The 16918-nt window shown below is 37.6% G+C and overlaps 1 protein-coding gene across 1 annotated transcript in view; it reads right to left on the bottom strand.

Annotated features, from left to right (window-relative positions):
- Positions 1-16131, bottom strand: part of LOC762986 — a 33650-nt gene extending 17519 nt beyond the window's left edge. Inside the window, exons 1-18 of the mRNA XM_030974190.1 lie at positions 15934-16131; positions 15006-15166; positions 14758-14809; positions 13852-13955; positions 13392-13473; positions 12799-12992; positions 11503-11627; positions 10684-10772; positions 10074-10181; positions 9462-9557; positions 8692-8766; positions 8003-8170; positions 6474-6704; positions 5430-5498; positions 4370-4440; positions 3788-3938; positions 2749-2817; positions 2219-2334 (exon numbers count right to left, since the gene is read on the bottom strand). Of these exons, the coding sequence (XP_030830050.1) occupies positions 2219-2334; positions 2749-2817; positions 3788-3938; positions 4370-4440; positions 5430-5498; positions 6474-6704; positions 8003-8170; positions 8692-8766; positions 9462-9557; positions 10074-10181; positions 10684-10772; positions 11503-11627; positions 12799-12992; positions 13392-13473; positions 13852-13955; positions 14758-14809; positions 15006-15166; positions 15934-16050 (2078 nt within the window). The 5' untranslated portion in view covers positions 16051-16131. The remainder of the gene's footprint in view (positions 1-2218; positions 2335-2748; positions 2818-3787; positions 3939-4369; positions 4441-5429; positions 5499-6473; positions 6705-8002; positions 8171-8691; positions 8767-9461; positions 9558-10073; positions 10182-10683; positions 10773-11502; positions 11628-12798; positions 12993-13391; positions 13474-13851; positions 13956-14757; positions 14810-15005; positions 15167-15933) is intronic.
- Positions 16132-16918: the final 787 nt, after the last annotated feature.

The raw sequence follows: 16918 nt of genomic DNA, 5'->3' as shown, positions 1-16918 counted from the left end.
TGGTCTACTAAATGGCTGATGGGATTCAACATCAAGAAGTGTGCTTCATTGTCAATCACAAACAAGAAGCACCCCATCACAGTGGACTACACCCTACTAAATGAGTCAATTCCTCGAGTAAAACAATACAAGTATCTTGGTGTCACGATTACCCATGACCTTAAATGGAACACCCAATGTAAACTCACCACCCAGAAAGCCAATAGAACCCTTGGCCTCCTACGCAGAACTCTATCACCGTGCACCAAGAACATCAAATCCAAAGCCTACACAATGCTTGTTCGTCCCCAACTTGAGTATGGCAGTGAAGCTTGGAACCCTCGGACTCTGACATCAATACAAAGTCTTGAGAAAGTACAGCGAGCTGCCGCCCGTTTTGTATACCAAGACTACCGGAGAGTAACATCAGTCACAGCACTTGTCAACAAACTGGGATGGGATACCCTTCACAATCGCAGGCTTCTTGCACAGTCCACTTTGTTTTACAAGATGCACCATCATCAACTCAACATGCCTCTTCCCACTCACATTATCCCAGCTACATATCTGGGCAGAAATGATCACCCTCTGAAGTATGCAGTACCCCCAGCTTCCATTGATAGCTTCAAGTACTCCTTCTATCCTCGCACCATCTGGACGTGGAACCACCTATCAGCTGCTGCGGTAATATCTCCAACAGTGACCATCTTCCAGGAGGCTGCTCTACCCATCATCAGAGCGTTGCCTCCTCCTGTTGGGTCCAAGCTACTGTAGACTCCACGTCTTGGTTTTTACTTGCACGTCCACCGTTTTATTGTAAATAATAGACATCATTCACTGTTTTGAATTACTTCATGCACTGTCACTATGCCAGCACGTTGCACGGACATCCCAGTTTAGCTGTATGATAGCTGCCATCGGGATTATCTCTACAAGTAACAAGTAACAAGTAACAAGTAACAAAGACACTGCACATACTTCGCTGGTCATATTGGTTGCGTCTTGTTCAGGATGTACACAATGTGCAACAACTTCTCCTTTCTTCTTTAATAATCAACTTCAGTCAAGTCCTCTGAAGTCCCACAACATGATGTAGCTTCAGTTATCGTTAAAAAAAAGATGGGCACTATTTTCAACCTTTGGTCTAAACAACAGTATAAAAAATGCAATAACACCTCTCCAATAATGTTAATATCCCCAGAGGTCTTGGTTGCTACTGACTACTCATAATGGACTAAACTATGGACCCATTTAGAGGAGTTTACAATGCCATCATCATTAACATAACAAGACACATTTGCTTTGAATTCTACTAGGAACTACCAAGAAAAGGGACTTTGAGGGGGATACTCTGTGACAAATCAAACACAATTTGCAGGAAGACTTAGTAGCTTATCTCACTAATCATATTAGCATTACCCCCCTGGTTCTTGGCTGTTTACATATTGTTAAAATTCAGTATAATGGGAAATTCAGACAGTTTCTTGTAAACCTTAGATAAGAACTATTTGTATATGATCAGGTACAGGTAAAAGATTCAAATTCGAAGTGTTTAATACAAGGACTTTTAATGTAAACATAAATTCAACGGTGATAAAATCCTACATTATTAAATGTCTGTATGTGACTTTTATACAGCAAATAGAATATATCCTTGTGGAGACCAGCATTCCAAGAATTCAAACACAGAAGTGGCAATTATGATACTTAAAAGCTTAATCACTCTTGTTATCCAAGGTTATCCAATACAGTCCAATATCTTTCCTTGAATAATAGCATATTGGCTCAGACTGATTACGGTAAATGAAATTTACAATGTAATATTTTGCATGTTGATTATCATGATTTGTTTACATGCCTGTTATTGTACATTCAAGCTTATTTTTGGTGTTTTTTTCTTCATTGAAGGTATCTTTTCATCTACTGTTTTACCTATTTCATGTAATACTGCTTATATGATTTTTTACTTGTGGTCGATGACTATTGGCATAGAACTGAATTGAATTAATTGAATTAAAAAAAAAAGAAAAAATTGCCATGTGGCCTATAACAAGGTTTATAAATTATCTAAACTGTAAAGCAAGACATTTTGAAAATGTTCACATCGCCCAACGACTGGATCCAAACATCAAATTTCTGCAAAATGCAAACGTTTCTTGCCATTGAAATGGCTGTTATGAGGAATATAAAAAAGTTTCATGCTGTGAAAGTGTTAGTTTTAGAAAAACAAGAGCCTTACCTGATGTGGTTTTGAAACCCTACCAGTAGGTCTCCTCTGGCGTTGGCAAAGCATACACTCCTCAGCGTTTCATCAAACAATAATTCACGCACCAAGGTGTTGCTCAGGTCCCAAATCTGTCATAATCAAGGGTTAGACCATGATTTTATCACAATGATGATGAATTTTAAGACGTTTTATTTGTTAATTATTCAACTTGTGCAAAGAACAATGCCCATAAAACATGGATTTTACAGATTAAATGCAACTTATTTACAGGCCGATAGGCCACAATAGATGAATCTCATTGACTGTTTAAATTTCATTTTCATTTACAGCTAGAACTCCTCCTATTCCTACTAGATCACAATATAATTTTTTTCTTTGACTACCTTATGTCTACCTTTCCTTGTTTTCTTCAATTTCTTTTTCATTGCATCTTCTTTTTACTCTCTTTGTCCACTCTTTTCTCGTCTTCCTCTTCTCTCTCTCTCTCTCTTTCGCTCTCTCTTGATACTGACAGGTCTACAAAGTATCTTGAGTTTTAATACCTTGAGAGTCCCATCATCACTGGTTGTTGCAAACAAACCTAAGGAGGAACAACTGCACAAAGCCGTTATCTGAAAAGAAAGATTGGACAGAATAAGTGTCACTTACACCCAAGTCACACCGACTGACAAGACCGACATCAGACCGACAACAGACAAACCAAAAATTAAAGTCAGGTTTGGTGGTGTGACTGACGTATTGTATATCATGCAAATATAACAGACTAGCACACATATAAAAAAATATAGGAGGTGGCCCCCAAAAAGGAAGCGGGCGGGGACGCTAAACATGTATATTTTTTTAATGGCCTGAATGGCAAATAAAGTTCTTGGTGGTTTTAATTTAGACAGTCTCTATATATCTATTTACACCCCCCGCCCCCCTCTAGAATCCCGCGGATTTCCGCGGGTCCTGCTAGTACATTAAGTAAAAGAATAAAATGGATAATGGCAATAAACATAAATAATAAAAAAGTAAAAAATAGATACATTAATGTAACTACTGCTAATATTTAAGTATCTTCCTCCTCCTCCTGACAAGTCATCATCCTTATCATCACCACCAATACCATTGTTAACATTGCAATGTTCACCATCACTGCCACCACCACCACCACCACCACCATCATCATCATCCTTATCATCAACACCATCATCAACAACATCATTATCACAATCATCATCGTCATCGCAATTATTATCACAATTACCCTCACCATTATCATCATCATCATTATCATCACCGTTATTATCACAATCATCATCTTTTAATCATATTTACCTCAATCGTCATTATTATGAAAACCATTATTATTATTACAATCATCATCATCATCATCATCATCATCATAATCATCATTATCACCATCATTATCACAATCATCATCATCATCATCATCATCATCATCATCATCATCACTGCCATTATCACAATCATCATCATCATCATCATCATCATTTTCACAATCATCATCTCCATCATCCCACCATCCTCCTCCTCTTCCTCACGAGTTATCAACCTACCCCTAATCCTATCCCTTACCTGTTTGATATGATCATGATCTTTAAGATGTTTAAGGTGTCTGATTCCAGGAACCTTGTTGGCATCGATGTACTCGGCCAGCTGCGATGTTGGGAGGCCAGGTTGTATGGAGCTCTCGTAATCATCACACAGTTCAAACATCTCCACCACACTAGATTGAACCAAAACACAAGAGCCTTGAGACATTATCATCACTGATGTTAAACTTGTTCCTTTTTCCTAGAACTTAAAATAGTAATGGAATCAATAGGGTTAAAAGAATTTTAAATGTTTTACATGAATGTGTATACGGTCGAGTTGTTGAATTTGCTGTTGGAAACTAGTTCAAAACTCTATTTGAATAGTTTGTCACAAGTCAACTATCACTTAATCAAATTTAAATAGTTTTCGTCAATATACTATTCTAATTAAGGGGGGGGGATCTTATTAAAGGGTTGCTGCATACACTGTTGATATATGACACTTGAATCAATTCCATGATCATATCATTAACTTAAAATTCAAATAATATGGCTAAGAAGGTAGCTCTGTGATGGATATAGCTCATTTGTATTAAGATTTGTTATGTTACATACTACTCACTTTGATGGTAACACAGTGCACAATATATTCCCTAGCATTGAGATATGACAAGGAGACATGGTGCATGCTATCTATTAGATAGAAGAAAGGAGAGTGATAGGGTGCATCACAAAGAAAGAAAGAGCAAGAGGGGAGGAGGGGGAGGGTGGAAGCAGGTGATGTAAAAGCATGGGAACGTGATTAGAAAATATTGGAGAATAATGGATGAAGAGGATATGGTGACAGAAAGAGAGAGAGAGGGAGAGAGAGACAGAAAGAGAGACAGAGAAAGATAGAGAGAGAGTGACAAAGAGAGAGGGAGTGAGAGATAGAGAGAGAGAGAGAGAGAGAGAGAGAGAGAGAGAGAAAGAGAGAGGGAGAGCATAAGAGAGAGAGAGAGAGAGAGAGAGAGAGAGAGAGAGAGAGATGGGAAAAGGTGCAGAGAGAAAGAGAAAGAAAGATAATGAACCAATAACCCGACAAATTAAGTTAGATGACAGTGGAAGTGACAGAAGAGAGAGTGGCATATCGGTAAGCATAATATGCAAAGGAGATCTGGTTAAAAGAAACAGAACTTTTATAGTACAAGCACACATAGAAACAAACAGAAATGAAGTATAAAGCACAAAAAAATTGAGAGTTTAGACAAAGTTTTGCATGATTACACTGTATAATAGAAAATATTGAAAGCAGAATGACATTTGTGAGCTAGACTCATTTTAGGTAAAATACAGATGATGAAAGAGTGCAAAATCATGAAATGAAAATGTAAATATTGGGAAGAAACAACATTAAGAAATATGATCGGAAAATAGAAGCGATGGTGATCATACATACACTCCAGTGACTTGCTCTTTAAAACATATTGAATGAGGGTTTTGCATGTGATTGGGTGTTAAGATGGAGTTTGGGTTAAGAAGAGTGTTGAGTTTAATAAGAGTTGAGGCTAGGAAACAGGTGTTTTAACACAGAGCAAGTGTCGCAGGTGCATGTGCAGTGCAGTAAGAAGCAACAGGAGAAAATTAAATAGATTGCAATGATGACAAGGGGAGAAAGACACAACTATAAAGATGAAACCTACCACTTTGAGGCAGACGAGTCTGATAGCTTGGAGAGTGTTACCGATTCCAATCTCCCAGATCTTCACCAGCTGATGGAAAAGATTGAAGGTACACCAATATTACAGGAAACATCATATACGTCTGGGGCAATAGATAAAGAGGTTGTCGATATAAGGAGTAGAAGTCTTCTCATATGCACTATTAGGAAGCTAGCCATTTCAATAAATCCCTACTAGAATATTGGTGCATTACATGGATTTGTGTGTGTGTTTGTGGGTGGGAGGGGTGACGAAAGGCATACTCACATTTTGCAATGTTAATTGCCATCTATATTTTGTGATTCTGAAGATAATCTGGGGGGTGTTTCACAAAGATCTTAAGTGAAACTTAACTCTAAGTTGGACTTAAAAATTATGGAAAGCCATTAGCATCTTTGAAAATATTTGGTAAAAATATTTTTGAAAGGCATAAAATGTTTATTCAAATCATTCATATTTTCTATCATTAAGGAGATTTCATATTCTTGTTGTGGAATTTATAAAATGTTTAAAATACTTGAATTTCTGCTTTTGAGTATATTTCATTTTAAGGCTCCAATGGCTGTCCATAATTTTTAAGTCAAACTTAGTGTTAAGTTCTACTTAGGATCTTTGTGAAACACCCCCCTGGTCAAACCTGTATGAGTGGGCACCTTTCTATGAAGACACTTCTTTATACATGTAGCTGTCATCATAACAACCTTTCCCTAATGAAACTAAAAGGTGTTATAGACCCATTCAAGAAAGGCAAATTGTCCACAGTAGAATTTTTCTGTTTCTATTTCGTACCCATTACAGACATGTTTGACTGTGAATAAAGCTGAAACTAGACTAGAACTAGACCGAGAAGGAGACCCAGAATCAACTGGGAAGAGAATGTCAAGAACTGGAGTGGACTAAAACTGCAAGAGTGCACCAGAATGGCAGAAGATAGAGTGAAATGGAGAGATATTGCAATCAACCTCCAAACCAGGAAAAGATACTTAGATAGATAGATAAAAAGCTGGAAAAGGTCTTTTATCTCACCCTGTCTGAGCCGCATGAAATCAGCCTGTCTCCACTGGCTACATAGTTGTCCACCTCAGGCCCATAGTCTCCGTGGGAACACTCCAGCGCCAGCACAGCTCCACCGTGTGCCTGTAGTGGGTACCTCATACAGTGAGCCTGGGATTGCATCAGTGAGATCTGACCGCTAGCTAGACCAGCAAAGATCAGATAATCACTGGATGGAGTCTCCTCACGTCCATTGGCACAATCCTAGACAAAAACACCAAATAAGATGTATCAAGTTTTCAAAAGGCACATGTAGGGGTGGACAAAAAAAAAACACCAAAGTTCCCTACAAAATATTCTATAATATGTGATATCCCACTGGGAACTTATTTGAAGAAAAACTCTGCTTTTTAATGGGATGATAAAAATGACAATTGTTATTATGCAAGTAAGTCATCAAAATGCACTTACCGGTACACATACATTGCACCATAATACACATCGAAATGAGAGGCATACAAGTAATATCCCCCTGGTTTTAGCCCTGCCATCATAAGAGGGAATTTCTAGGTACTACTAGGTACCCTTTTAATTCTCCTGAATCAAGAGTGTTAAATTGTCTGTTGAGAGTTGGAAGGGCAGGCAAATTGTAGATTAATGTCTTGACAAAAGACATTTAGTACGGTGACAGAGATCGTCATCATCATCATCATATGATATATGATATATCATTATTTTGCAAACGAGTATTTGTTTGTGCCATGTCTTTTATTGCTGTGTTATATCTTTCTAAATGTACTACGGAATTTTATTTTAACTGTTCTGTATAAACGTTATGCTTTTTGATGTAAACATGTTCATGATTATTCAGGACCCCATGGAAGACCACTACTTATTGGTGGATGGGCTACCCTGACAAAAAAATTGAAATAAATAAATAAATAAATCATCACCATCATTTATTTTAGTCAGCATTTTCCCTCTTACAAGGGTTTTCTGACTTTCATGTCATGATAAAACTCCCTCTCTCCATTTCTTGTCTTGAGCATCCTCCTCATTTAAAAACAACCTTACATATTTCTTTCTTCACCATATCTTTTCATGTAATCTTTGGTCTTCCTTTCCCACTTATGCCATGCACTTCCATATTCCACGCACTCATTACAGGTTCATCATCTCCCCTTCTCAACACATGACTCATCCATTTCACACTTATCTTATTAGACTACTTCCACCAGAGTTTCTTCCAGACCCAAGCATATTCCATGAGGTCGTTATTGAGTAGACCATGACCAGGGGAGGCGCGATAGCTCAGTTGGTAGAGTAGTGTTCTCATAATCCAGCGACCCGGGTTCGAAGCAAAGTTGATGCGCTAGTGCCTTTTGGTAAGGCATTAATCCTCATTACCAGGTCCCTTGGAGAGGACCTAAATCTGCCGGTCCTCTGGTTGCATAATAACGAGCATGTTATGCTTTCTTAGCAGACAGGTAAAATAACCACCACTAAAATTTTTTAAAAATTAAATAAAAAAAAACTTTGAAGCCCCTCTGAGATTGTCTTACCAGTTTGACTAAAGCAAGGGATACCACAGACTCCTCAGGCATCATTGGTACCAGGAGTTCTTTAGCCTGACATGGGTTGGTAGAACTGTCAAAGATCAACACATCTCCCATCTCAAGAACAGTGAAGATCAGTGAATTCTTGGGGTCATATACAATATCTGTTAGCACCTGCAGAAAACAACATCAAATAGATATCAACAAGAAGCTTACAGATTGAAGAATTACCTCAGTCATGAATTCTGTTATAGACTGCAGAACATGAAAGAAAAGGATTTCATACTGTGTGTCGTGCACTGAATGTAAAATGGTTTAGCAACATCAGACGCACAAAATTAGTTATAATATATGCCCAGCATGCTTGTAAGTCTATTTTGACCTTATCTCATCAAGGCTGCATCTCTCATAACAGAGACAAAAAACTGCAGCATCTTATACTTGTTAATACAAATCTTTAAATCAGTAGTCAAGATTGTATCCAATGCAACTACTGTGAAGACTGGTTACATCACTGATACCAATCTAGTATCTTGCATTATATATCACATCTATTGATATATTGAAGGTATGCCTTCAGGATTAATTTCAGAAAACATAGGAACACAAGGTTATATATTCACATCTGATCTCCCTCACGATAAAATACGTTTACGTTCAAAGAAAAGTATAATACAAGTTTCCTACAAACTCACCTGAAAAGACGGCATAGGGTATATGATGGTAAGCTCAGTCCCTGATACAGCGGATATTAAGCGAACACCTCCATCCTGTTAATGCATCACAAAAACATGTACAGTTAAAGGGTAAGTTAACAAAGATATCATATTATTCTTACAACAAGCAAAAAATCAGGGCCTCGTTGCATAAAACTTAAAACTTACCAATGGTGGTAAATTTGCCATCAATGGCAACTACTATGGTAACAGGGCTCAACAGCCAATCAAAATCAAGGATTCCATGGTAGTTACCATTGATGGCAAAGTTACCATCAATAGTAAGCTTTGCGCAACAGGGCCCACATAAATATAATAATGATAATCTAAGGAAGATATAATACAGGATCAGAATAATATGGAGTTTGAAATCACTCAAATATGAATTAGCACCTCCATACTTTCCCTTCCAATCAGCCCTCCATCTCTTTATACTTGGAAGTATAAGAATATCCCCTTTCTTAGTTGTAAATGAAGAAATGGGTCCATTTCAAACAAGGATGTTCACTTAAAGGCCGTCTGTACTAGTTTGGCTAAGAGGGATTAGACCACCCAGGAAGGTCACTAACAGGTGGCTATCTCATCAACTCAGCTCTCAATTAACATAAGAAAAAGAGGATCATGGGGGACCAATGGTCACCGATTAGGCATTGTTTTCTATATAGAGGGAGCAAGTAGCTACAAGTAGTACAGTGGGCCTTTAAAGTCAAGGTTTAATGATTGAGCATGACCGTTGACCTTTGACTCACCTCAGCTGCACATAGTACCCTAGAAGATGAAGAAGGGTTGCTGATCCTAGCCAGCTTGTGAACACAAGACCTCACCGGTGTGAACAGATGATGAAACTATATCAAAGAATAACCATAGACCATAATCATATAATGTATGGATTTCTTACCAAATATTCTCATGGAAGCATAAATGAGATGCACAGATTAAATTCATGTGGGAGAGAAGAGGTTTTCATAATTTGATTCAAATCATTGTTCTTTTAAAATTTCAAATAATATTTTCAACCTATTCTACACCTAACACTGTTTTGGATTGTTTTTTATTTAAAGTTCATGTGCTTCCAAACTTCCAGGAAAGCTTATTTCATCCATCCCAATGGATTTAGAAACAAGGGTTGCTATTACACAACAAGTTCATTGCTACCCTAGCCATTGCATCTTCAGTATTTATCTTGTACATTTATTACTTATCCTACCCTTCACTGCAATCCTGTGAAATTGGGATAGATCTATTTAATCACTTACAAACCAAGAAAACACTAAAAATAAAGCTTTGATGATTTGGAAATCATTATGGAAGAGATTTTTGTTTAATTTTTTTTTAAGCTTTAAAAACCTACTGATACTAACCAAATTGAAGTTCCAGACTTTGATATCATGCAATGTGTAGTAGTAAAGTTGATTGGAGTTAGCTAGCTTCATTCCTAACACCTTCTCTCCTACATTCAGTCTCTGAGTCTGTACATGAACATACATCAAACAATAGTATCAATTATGTTTAGTTGAATGTCTTTTGACAAGGCCTTAATTTATGTTTGCCACTCCATACCAAGGAGATAAATGGGGACCTGGTAAGTTGACAAAAGCCTCTGTGTTAGTAATTGCCACATACCCTCACAGTGACCATATGGCAGGAATACTCCCCAAGGAGTAGAGATGGAGCACATTGTGCACACTGAATAACTCCAGATCATTGTACACAACAATTTGGATGAATAAAACTCTGCCAGTTGCAAAATACAAATTTGAAAATGAAAAATGACTATGATTTTTCTAATTATTAATACTTTAATTGCCACCATACTATTAGGAAAGTTTTCAATAATGATTGTTTACATTTTGGCCCTAGTACAAGTGTTGAGATTTTCCCTGCAATGCCCTTTAATAACAGTATTTAGGCCCTTCTAGCTTTCACTCAAGCGATTTGCTCCGCAGACCAACATATACAATCAATACTAACCAATTCAAAGGTATCAAGTCTCCAGATCCTTACTGTTCCATCTGTAGAGCTTGATATGAGGAGAGGGTCAGCTGGATGGATAACAAGACCTGGCAGAGTAACAATAAATACCCATTATTCATTCACTCTGTGTATTGTATCAGTACAGTTTTACAGCGTATACATAAATTTTTACTGTATATCTATCACTATTTTCATCATCAAAGCATAAGTTTGTATTTTTTCCTTTAAAGCCTGTCTGCACTAGTTTGGCCTGGAGGGATTAGACCTCCCTGCAAGGTCACTGACAGGTGGTTATCTCATCAAATCAGCTCTCACTTAACATGATAAAAAAGGGGATCATGGAGGACCAACAGGTACCGTTTAGGCATATATAGAGGGTGCAAGTAGCTACAAATAGTGCAGTCACACTTTAAGATATCAACATACTTTCTTTACCTCATGCCATGCACCTCCTAATGTCTTTACATGTCACTGGAGGTCAACTAAATCCAAGAGACAATGGATACCTCATCAGAAGGATGGGACAGAACTAAAGACTGAGATATGATACAAGGAGGAGGGTGGAAACTAACTAGGAAGAAGCAAATATGTGGTACTCTGTCCTACACACCCTGTTGAAGATCAAGGGTGTTTTGGTCAACATGCATTGACAATTTTCTTTGAAGTTTTAAAAATTTGCCTTTAAAACTTAAACAAAAAAAACATTGCCTATGGTAGTCCCTGTATAAAGCCTTAGGGAATTACAATTCAGTAAGTTACTGAGAAGTGATTAAATATTCAAATACAATATTTTCCAATCATTGGGAGTTTACTGACCGGTAACACTGTCATAGTGCCCGATGAATTGATGAACTTCCTTGAAGACTACAGCGTTCCAAACCTTGATAGCCCCGTCCATAGAGGCTGTGATGCAGTACTCAAGCTTGTGGTAGAAAACAAAACTAAAACAGAAATACAAAACACACATTAAAATAGGGGGCATGGGATTCCCAACAACTGATTGCTTTCACATACAATGTTGTATTTCTTGTTATAAAGTAATTAAACATTTCCTAAAGCAGGAGGTACATGTTCATGTACATTACATTTTTATAACAATTTAATTCAAGACAACTCATGGGTTACTGTTTGCTTATAGCTGGTTGTATGTGTGCAGTTTAGAGAGATTAAGTACAGTATTAATAATTATTGCTCCCTCACAATTTAAACTTGAGAAAGCGTGACAAATTTCATTGAAAGTAAACCTATACCTGCAATTGTCAATGAGCAGAAATTAAATGAAAGTGAAACTGCCCAATCGTAACAATCATCTACATGTAGATTCACCAATCATCATTTATCCATACACAGGTCTTCCAACTTTCGGATCACTTAATTGTCACATTTGTCATATCACTTATTTGTACATGTATCTGTACATGTATGACGGACATTTTGTGATACAAAGAATGTATTGGTAAGCACTTAAAATCTCATTAGTTGAATTTCAATCATGTGACATACAATGATTTGTGCACAGGTGAGCACCGTTATCTTTGTATGGTAGGAGACATATCAACCATCCCCCAAACTAAACAAGACATATAAATGGTAGACGAGTGAAGAACATACAGAGAAAACATAATTTAGTTGGATACTAGTAGACGTGTTGCAGTTGAGTGGTTTCATCAATCGACTGGGAATGCACAAATCCTGGGTTCGATCCCCAGCACTGCACTTACATTGTATGTCCTTGAGGAAGGCATTTTATGTACATTGCTCCTCTCCACCCAGGTGATGAATGGGTATCCAGTAGGATGCAAATGCAAAAGTGATTGGATTAGCATGTGTGTACAAGTTAAAGGCACTCGTACACAGACGCTATTGAAACTAGTCACCTTTATAAGAAACAGTTATTATTCTCACCTGTATGTTTAGTATGGGTACAATGTCAGTATGTACACTTGTATTGCATTAAGACATTTCTTCTCAGAAGTAATATTTGAAGATGATATGTTGAATATAGTATACCACTGTAAGGAACCCTGGCCATACATACATGTACAGGGCTGAATGTTTTGTTTTTGTTGTACACATATCATTAAATAATGATGCATAAAACTGAGTGTTTACCTAGAAAGAGCAGAAGCATGCCAGTTCTTGATACAGTAAACCTCCGTGTTTGTGATGTAATTGATGATGTGAATACCCTCATCACAGAGAGCACACAGCTGACGACGTTTGCGATCAACACGGACATCTCGAACCCAGTCTTCATCTGTAATCTCAATTTCGATTGGACGACCTCGAACAAGAGGATCACGTTTCTGTATACCATTAAACATCCATTAAACAAAGGAGTATATTAGTTTCACTTTGTTTAGAGCATTTCAAATTAATGTTATATTGTTCATTAATATCTTACAAGGGACCTTATTTGGTTGATGAACATGGAATTGCAGACAGTAGCCTACAAACTATACCTGAAAGATAATAGGATATATCAATATTCGATTCACATAGTAGTTTCTACCAATGTTTTCTACCGTATGAGCCTGAGTAGGTCGATAATTGTACACAATTTTGAGCATGAACATGAAAAAGAGATGACGGGCCTCAAAACTGGTATTGCTGAAAATTTGTTTAAGGTTCCCTGAACTAAAATTAGCTCTCAAAACTGAAATGCATTTTATCCTGATAGAAGATCATAACCTTAGTAAACAAACCTCCACATTGGTCATGCTCCAAGCTTGAAGGAACCCATGGCCACCAGTGACAAGCTCATCAAAGTCTTCATTGTAGACCATGCTGAAAAATACAAACAGAATAAAATAGGGATTTATAAAGTACTGTATAACATAAACAAGTGAAGAGTTAACCATTCCCCCCTGGTTTCATTCATGCACACAATGTTGGCACCGTCCTTGCTTCCTGGGAAGTATTCCTCAAAATATTTACTCTAACAGCATTGGGAAATCAAGATTACAATGGCTTTGTTCTCCAGGGTGCAAAGTGGAAAATATAGATTAATTTTGGGCAAGAAGACAATGATAGTTAGCCTCATACTATACAATTAGAAGAAGAAAAAAACACACATTAGCATAAAGACGTTGAAAACACAAAAAGCAGCAACCTTTCTCTCCTGAAATCTCCAACATCATAATGCGAAAGACAACGTCTACTTACCACACGATAGTTTCTGAGCAGTGTACCTGTGTGAGCTCCATGCACTTATTGTTAAGATCACTTAACACATGAAGAGTCACATTGGGAGAATAACCAACAAAGACCTGAAAGAGAAGAGATTACAATAAAAAACATCATTTTTTAAAAATTTCTTGCATCAATAGCGTGTGGTCTCTTTTTATACATTCCCTGTTTTCTTTGGTTTTCTATTTACAGGTAGAATGAATTCTTGGCAAAGGTTATGGAAATTAATAAATTACCATAACATCTAATGTATTTCAATGACTTCAGAGAAGTTGATGATACTTGAAGAAAATTAAAACCTAGGCTACAGGAGAGATCATATCGACGAAGAATACCATAAGGTATTTACAAGTGTTCCATCTCAAATCATTACAAGTAATAAAAATAAAGTCCATAAGAGTTGGTATGACTCTTTTAATAATGTAATTTCGGTTTAAAAGGGGACGTTCACCGTGATTAAGTTGATTTTTATCTTGTGAGCTCCCTTCATTTGCTGAAAAGATTTCCCTCAAGAAAGTTTGTAATCCTACAGGCATCCTAATTATTTATAATAATTCCAAATATGCAGCTATACAACCCCTGTATGGAAAAAAAATCTATTCTGTCATCAATAACAAAGAAAATGAAAGTTTATGAAATTTAAGGAACAGAGCAAATTGGAAAGAAGCTCGCAAGATACGTCACAGTGTTGCCAATTTGTGTTTGATTGATCACAACTTCAAAAATGCATAACTTTCTTATTTTTAATCTGAATCTGCTCAAACTTTCACTCATGATTTTCTCTCATTTTTCTGCTTCTATCAAAACCAACTTAATATCAGTGGACTTCCCCTTTAAATGTTCAAGTGATTGAGGTTATGAAGTTTCAGAACTCCTCCTTACCCTGTGCTGTGGTACAAATATAATCGTAGACATCTGTGTGTTTATCTCGATCCTGTAATATTGGAAGAAAGTAATAACATTGAGTTACATCTAGACTTTCTAAATGAAATCTTTGTGTTTGGCCGTGCAATTAGAGATTACTTTCAATTGTTTAAAATTGGTACATGGGACCATACCTGCTCTTGTAAACTTCATAATTTAAAATCTAGTTTTCAGATGCTAGGTACAATCAAATTATAAAAACTGACCTTTGACATTTGACCTCCTCATCAGGCAAAGTGCTAAGAGACCAAAAGTAGACTTTGTTGATAACACCGATGTCTAGTTGAGTTACGTATATGTTGCTGTTGGTGCTATGGTAGAACGTCATACATCGGATCACGTGAGGGTGATGAAAGGTATGGGCCAGCTATAAAACAGCAAAACAAACTTGATAAGGTTAATTGTAAATCTAGTCAATATGTGGAGCTACATGTATATTCTGAATATACAACTACAAGTGTGTGCTGCCATTGGCGTATCCTTCATTGTTTGCAAATGATTTGTTGTATGTTACGCAATAAATTAGACATATTCCTTCATTTGGTTTTACTTATAAATAAAGCTGGAAATTATTTCAAGGAATATCACATTTTTCAACTAGAGTCTATACTATAGAATCCTGCTCCTCTTCTTTTTTTTTCTCCTTCCCCTTTATTTTTTTCTCTCCTTCCTTCCTTCCTTCTTCTTCTTCTTCTTCTTCTTCTCCTCCTTCTAGTTCTACTTCTTCTTCTTCTTCATCTTCTTCTTCTTCTTCTGTTTTCCTCCCCCTCCTTCTCCTTATCGACAATTATCAGGGTCTAGGTCTAGGTCTAACTCTAGTCTAGCCTCTAGGGTCTAAAAACAGAAATGTAGCTGTAGATCTAGATCTAGGTCTAAATGTAATATTGTTAAGTTCTATTGTCTAAATATTATAACAATTAATATCATTATCAAGATATGGATAAATTTCGAATGAAACAAATATGTAAGTTTGCTTAAACTTGAAGTTTGCTAGCCAGATTCGCGGTCCCCCACATCCATCATCTCAGCTCAGCGGTACTTCACAGATCACCACCGGGGCAGCTGAGGCGAGCCTTGCAAGCGACCTGCGGTGTTACGAGTAGATCTAGAATATAAAAAAAAGACCATACGCACCTGGAGGCCATAGGGAACCATAACACAGTGCTCTTCGGGATCTGTCGTTCTTAAAACATGCTCAAGGTGTTCCCTAACTTTAGCCCAGGGCTGGAATTTGGAATCGAGCAAAGCCATGACCAGAATGGAACCCCTTTCGGGGAGTTTGGTCCGGAATTCCAGGTGCTGGCAAATCCAGAAAGACCGGGTGCTGCTGTTTGCGCGTGAGAAAGTTACTTGTAAACAAACAGCCAGCCAGGCCAGACGTCCGTACCCGTCCACGTGCGATAAATTGTGACGTCACATTGTTTGTGTCGTTCTCTCCGAAGGGAACAAAACCAACAACAAAATTAGATAATTGAATAACATTTTGAAGATAATGATAATGTGTAGTGGTAAATCTGTGCAGGATTGTTATGGGATATAATCAGTGAATACGCGGAACCGGGGGGGGGGGGGGGGGGGGGGGCGAGTGGCCAGTCTTGCCCCCCCCCCCCCCCCGAAAAAAAAAGAGGAACCAGAGAGAGGGTGGAAAGAAGGGAAAGAGGAGAGATAGGGTAAGAGAGGAGAGGAATAAGGAAAGAAAAGGGGGGAAAAGGAGATCGGAGGGGCCGAAAGGGCAGGCTGTTGCCTCCCGACCGCCTCTCTCAAAAAATAAGAGAGAAAAGAGGAAGAAGAAAAGAAAAGAAGGTGCTATCAGTTGCAAAATTCCCGCCAACAAGTTGAGGATCGGGGGGGGGGGGGCAAAATGCCCTTGCCTCCCCCCGCCCCTGCCAACAAAAAAGAGAGAATGAAGGGAAAGGGAACGAGGAAAGCTAAAAGGGAACACAAAAGAGGAAGAAGAAGGAAAAAAAGGGTGAAAAGAAGGGGAGATCATGCCCTTTTTGCGATTAAAGATAAACTTGAGTTCCGGTAATGCGATTGCATTGTGAAAGAAAAGGTGTGGAATGGATCAGAAAAGTTGATCATATAGCATGTAAGTAATGGTGTGTAATGCAAGGATCAA

The sequence above is a fragment of the Strongylocentrotus purpuratus genome, unplaced genomic scaffold, assembly GCF_000002235.5.
Source record: "Strongylocentrotus purpuratus isolate Spur 01 unplaced genomic scaffold, Spur_5.0 spur5_scaffold_7, whole genome shotgun sequence".
NCBI classification, from domain to species: domain Eukaryota; kingdom Metazoa; phylum Echinodermata; class Echinoidea; order Camarodonta; family Strongylocentrotidae; genus Strongylocentrotus; species Strongylocentrotus purpuratus.
Note: the sequence above shows the minus strand (reverse complement) of the source record. Positions and strands in the feature narration are given on the sequence as shown.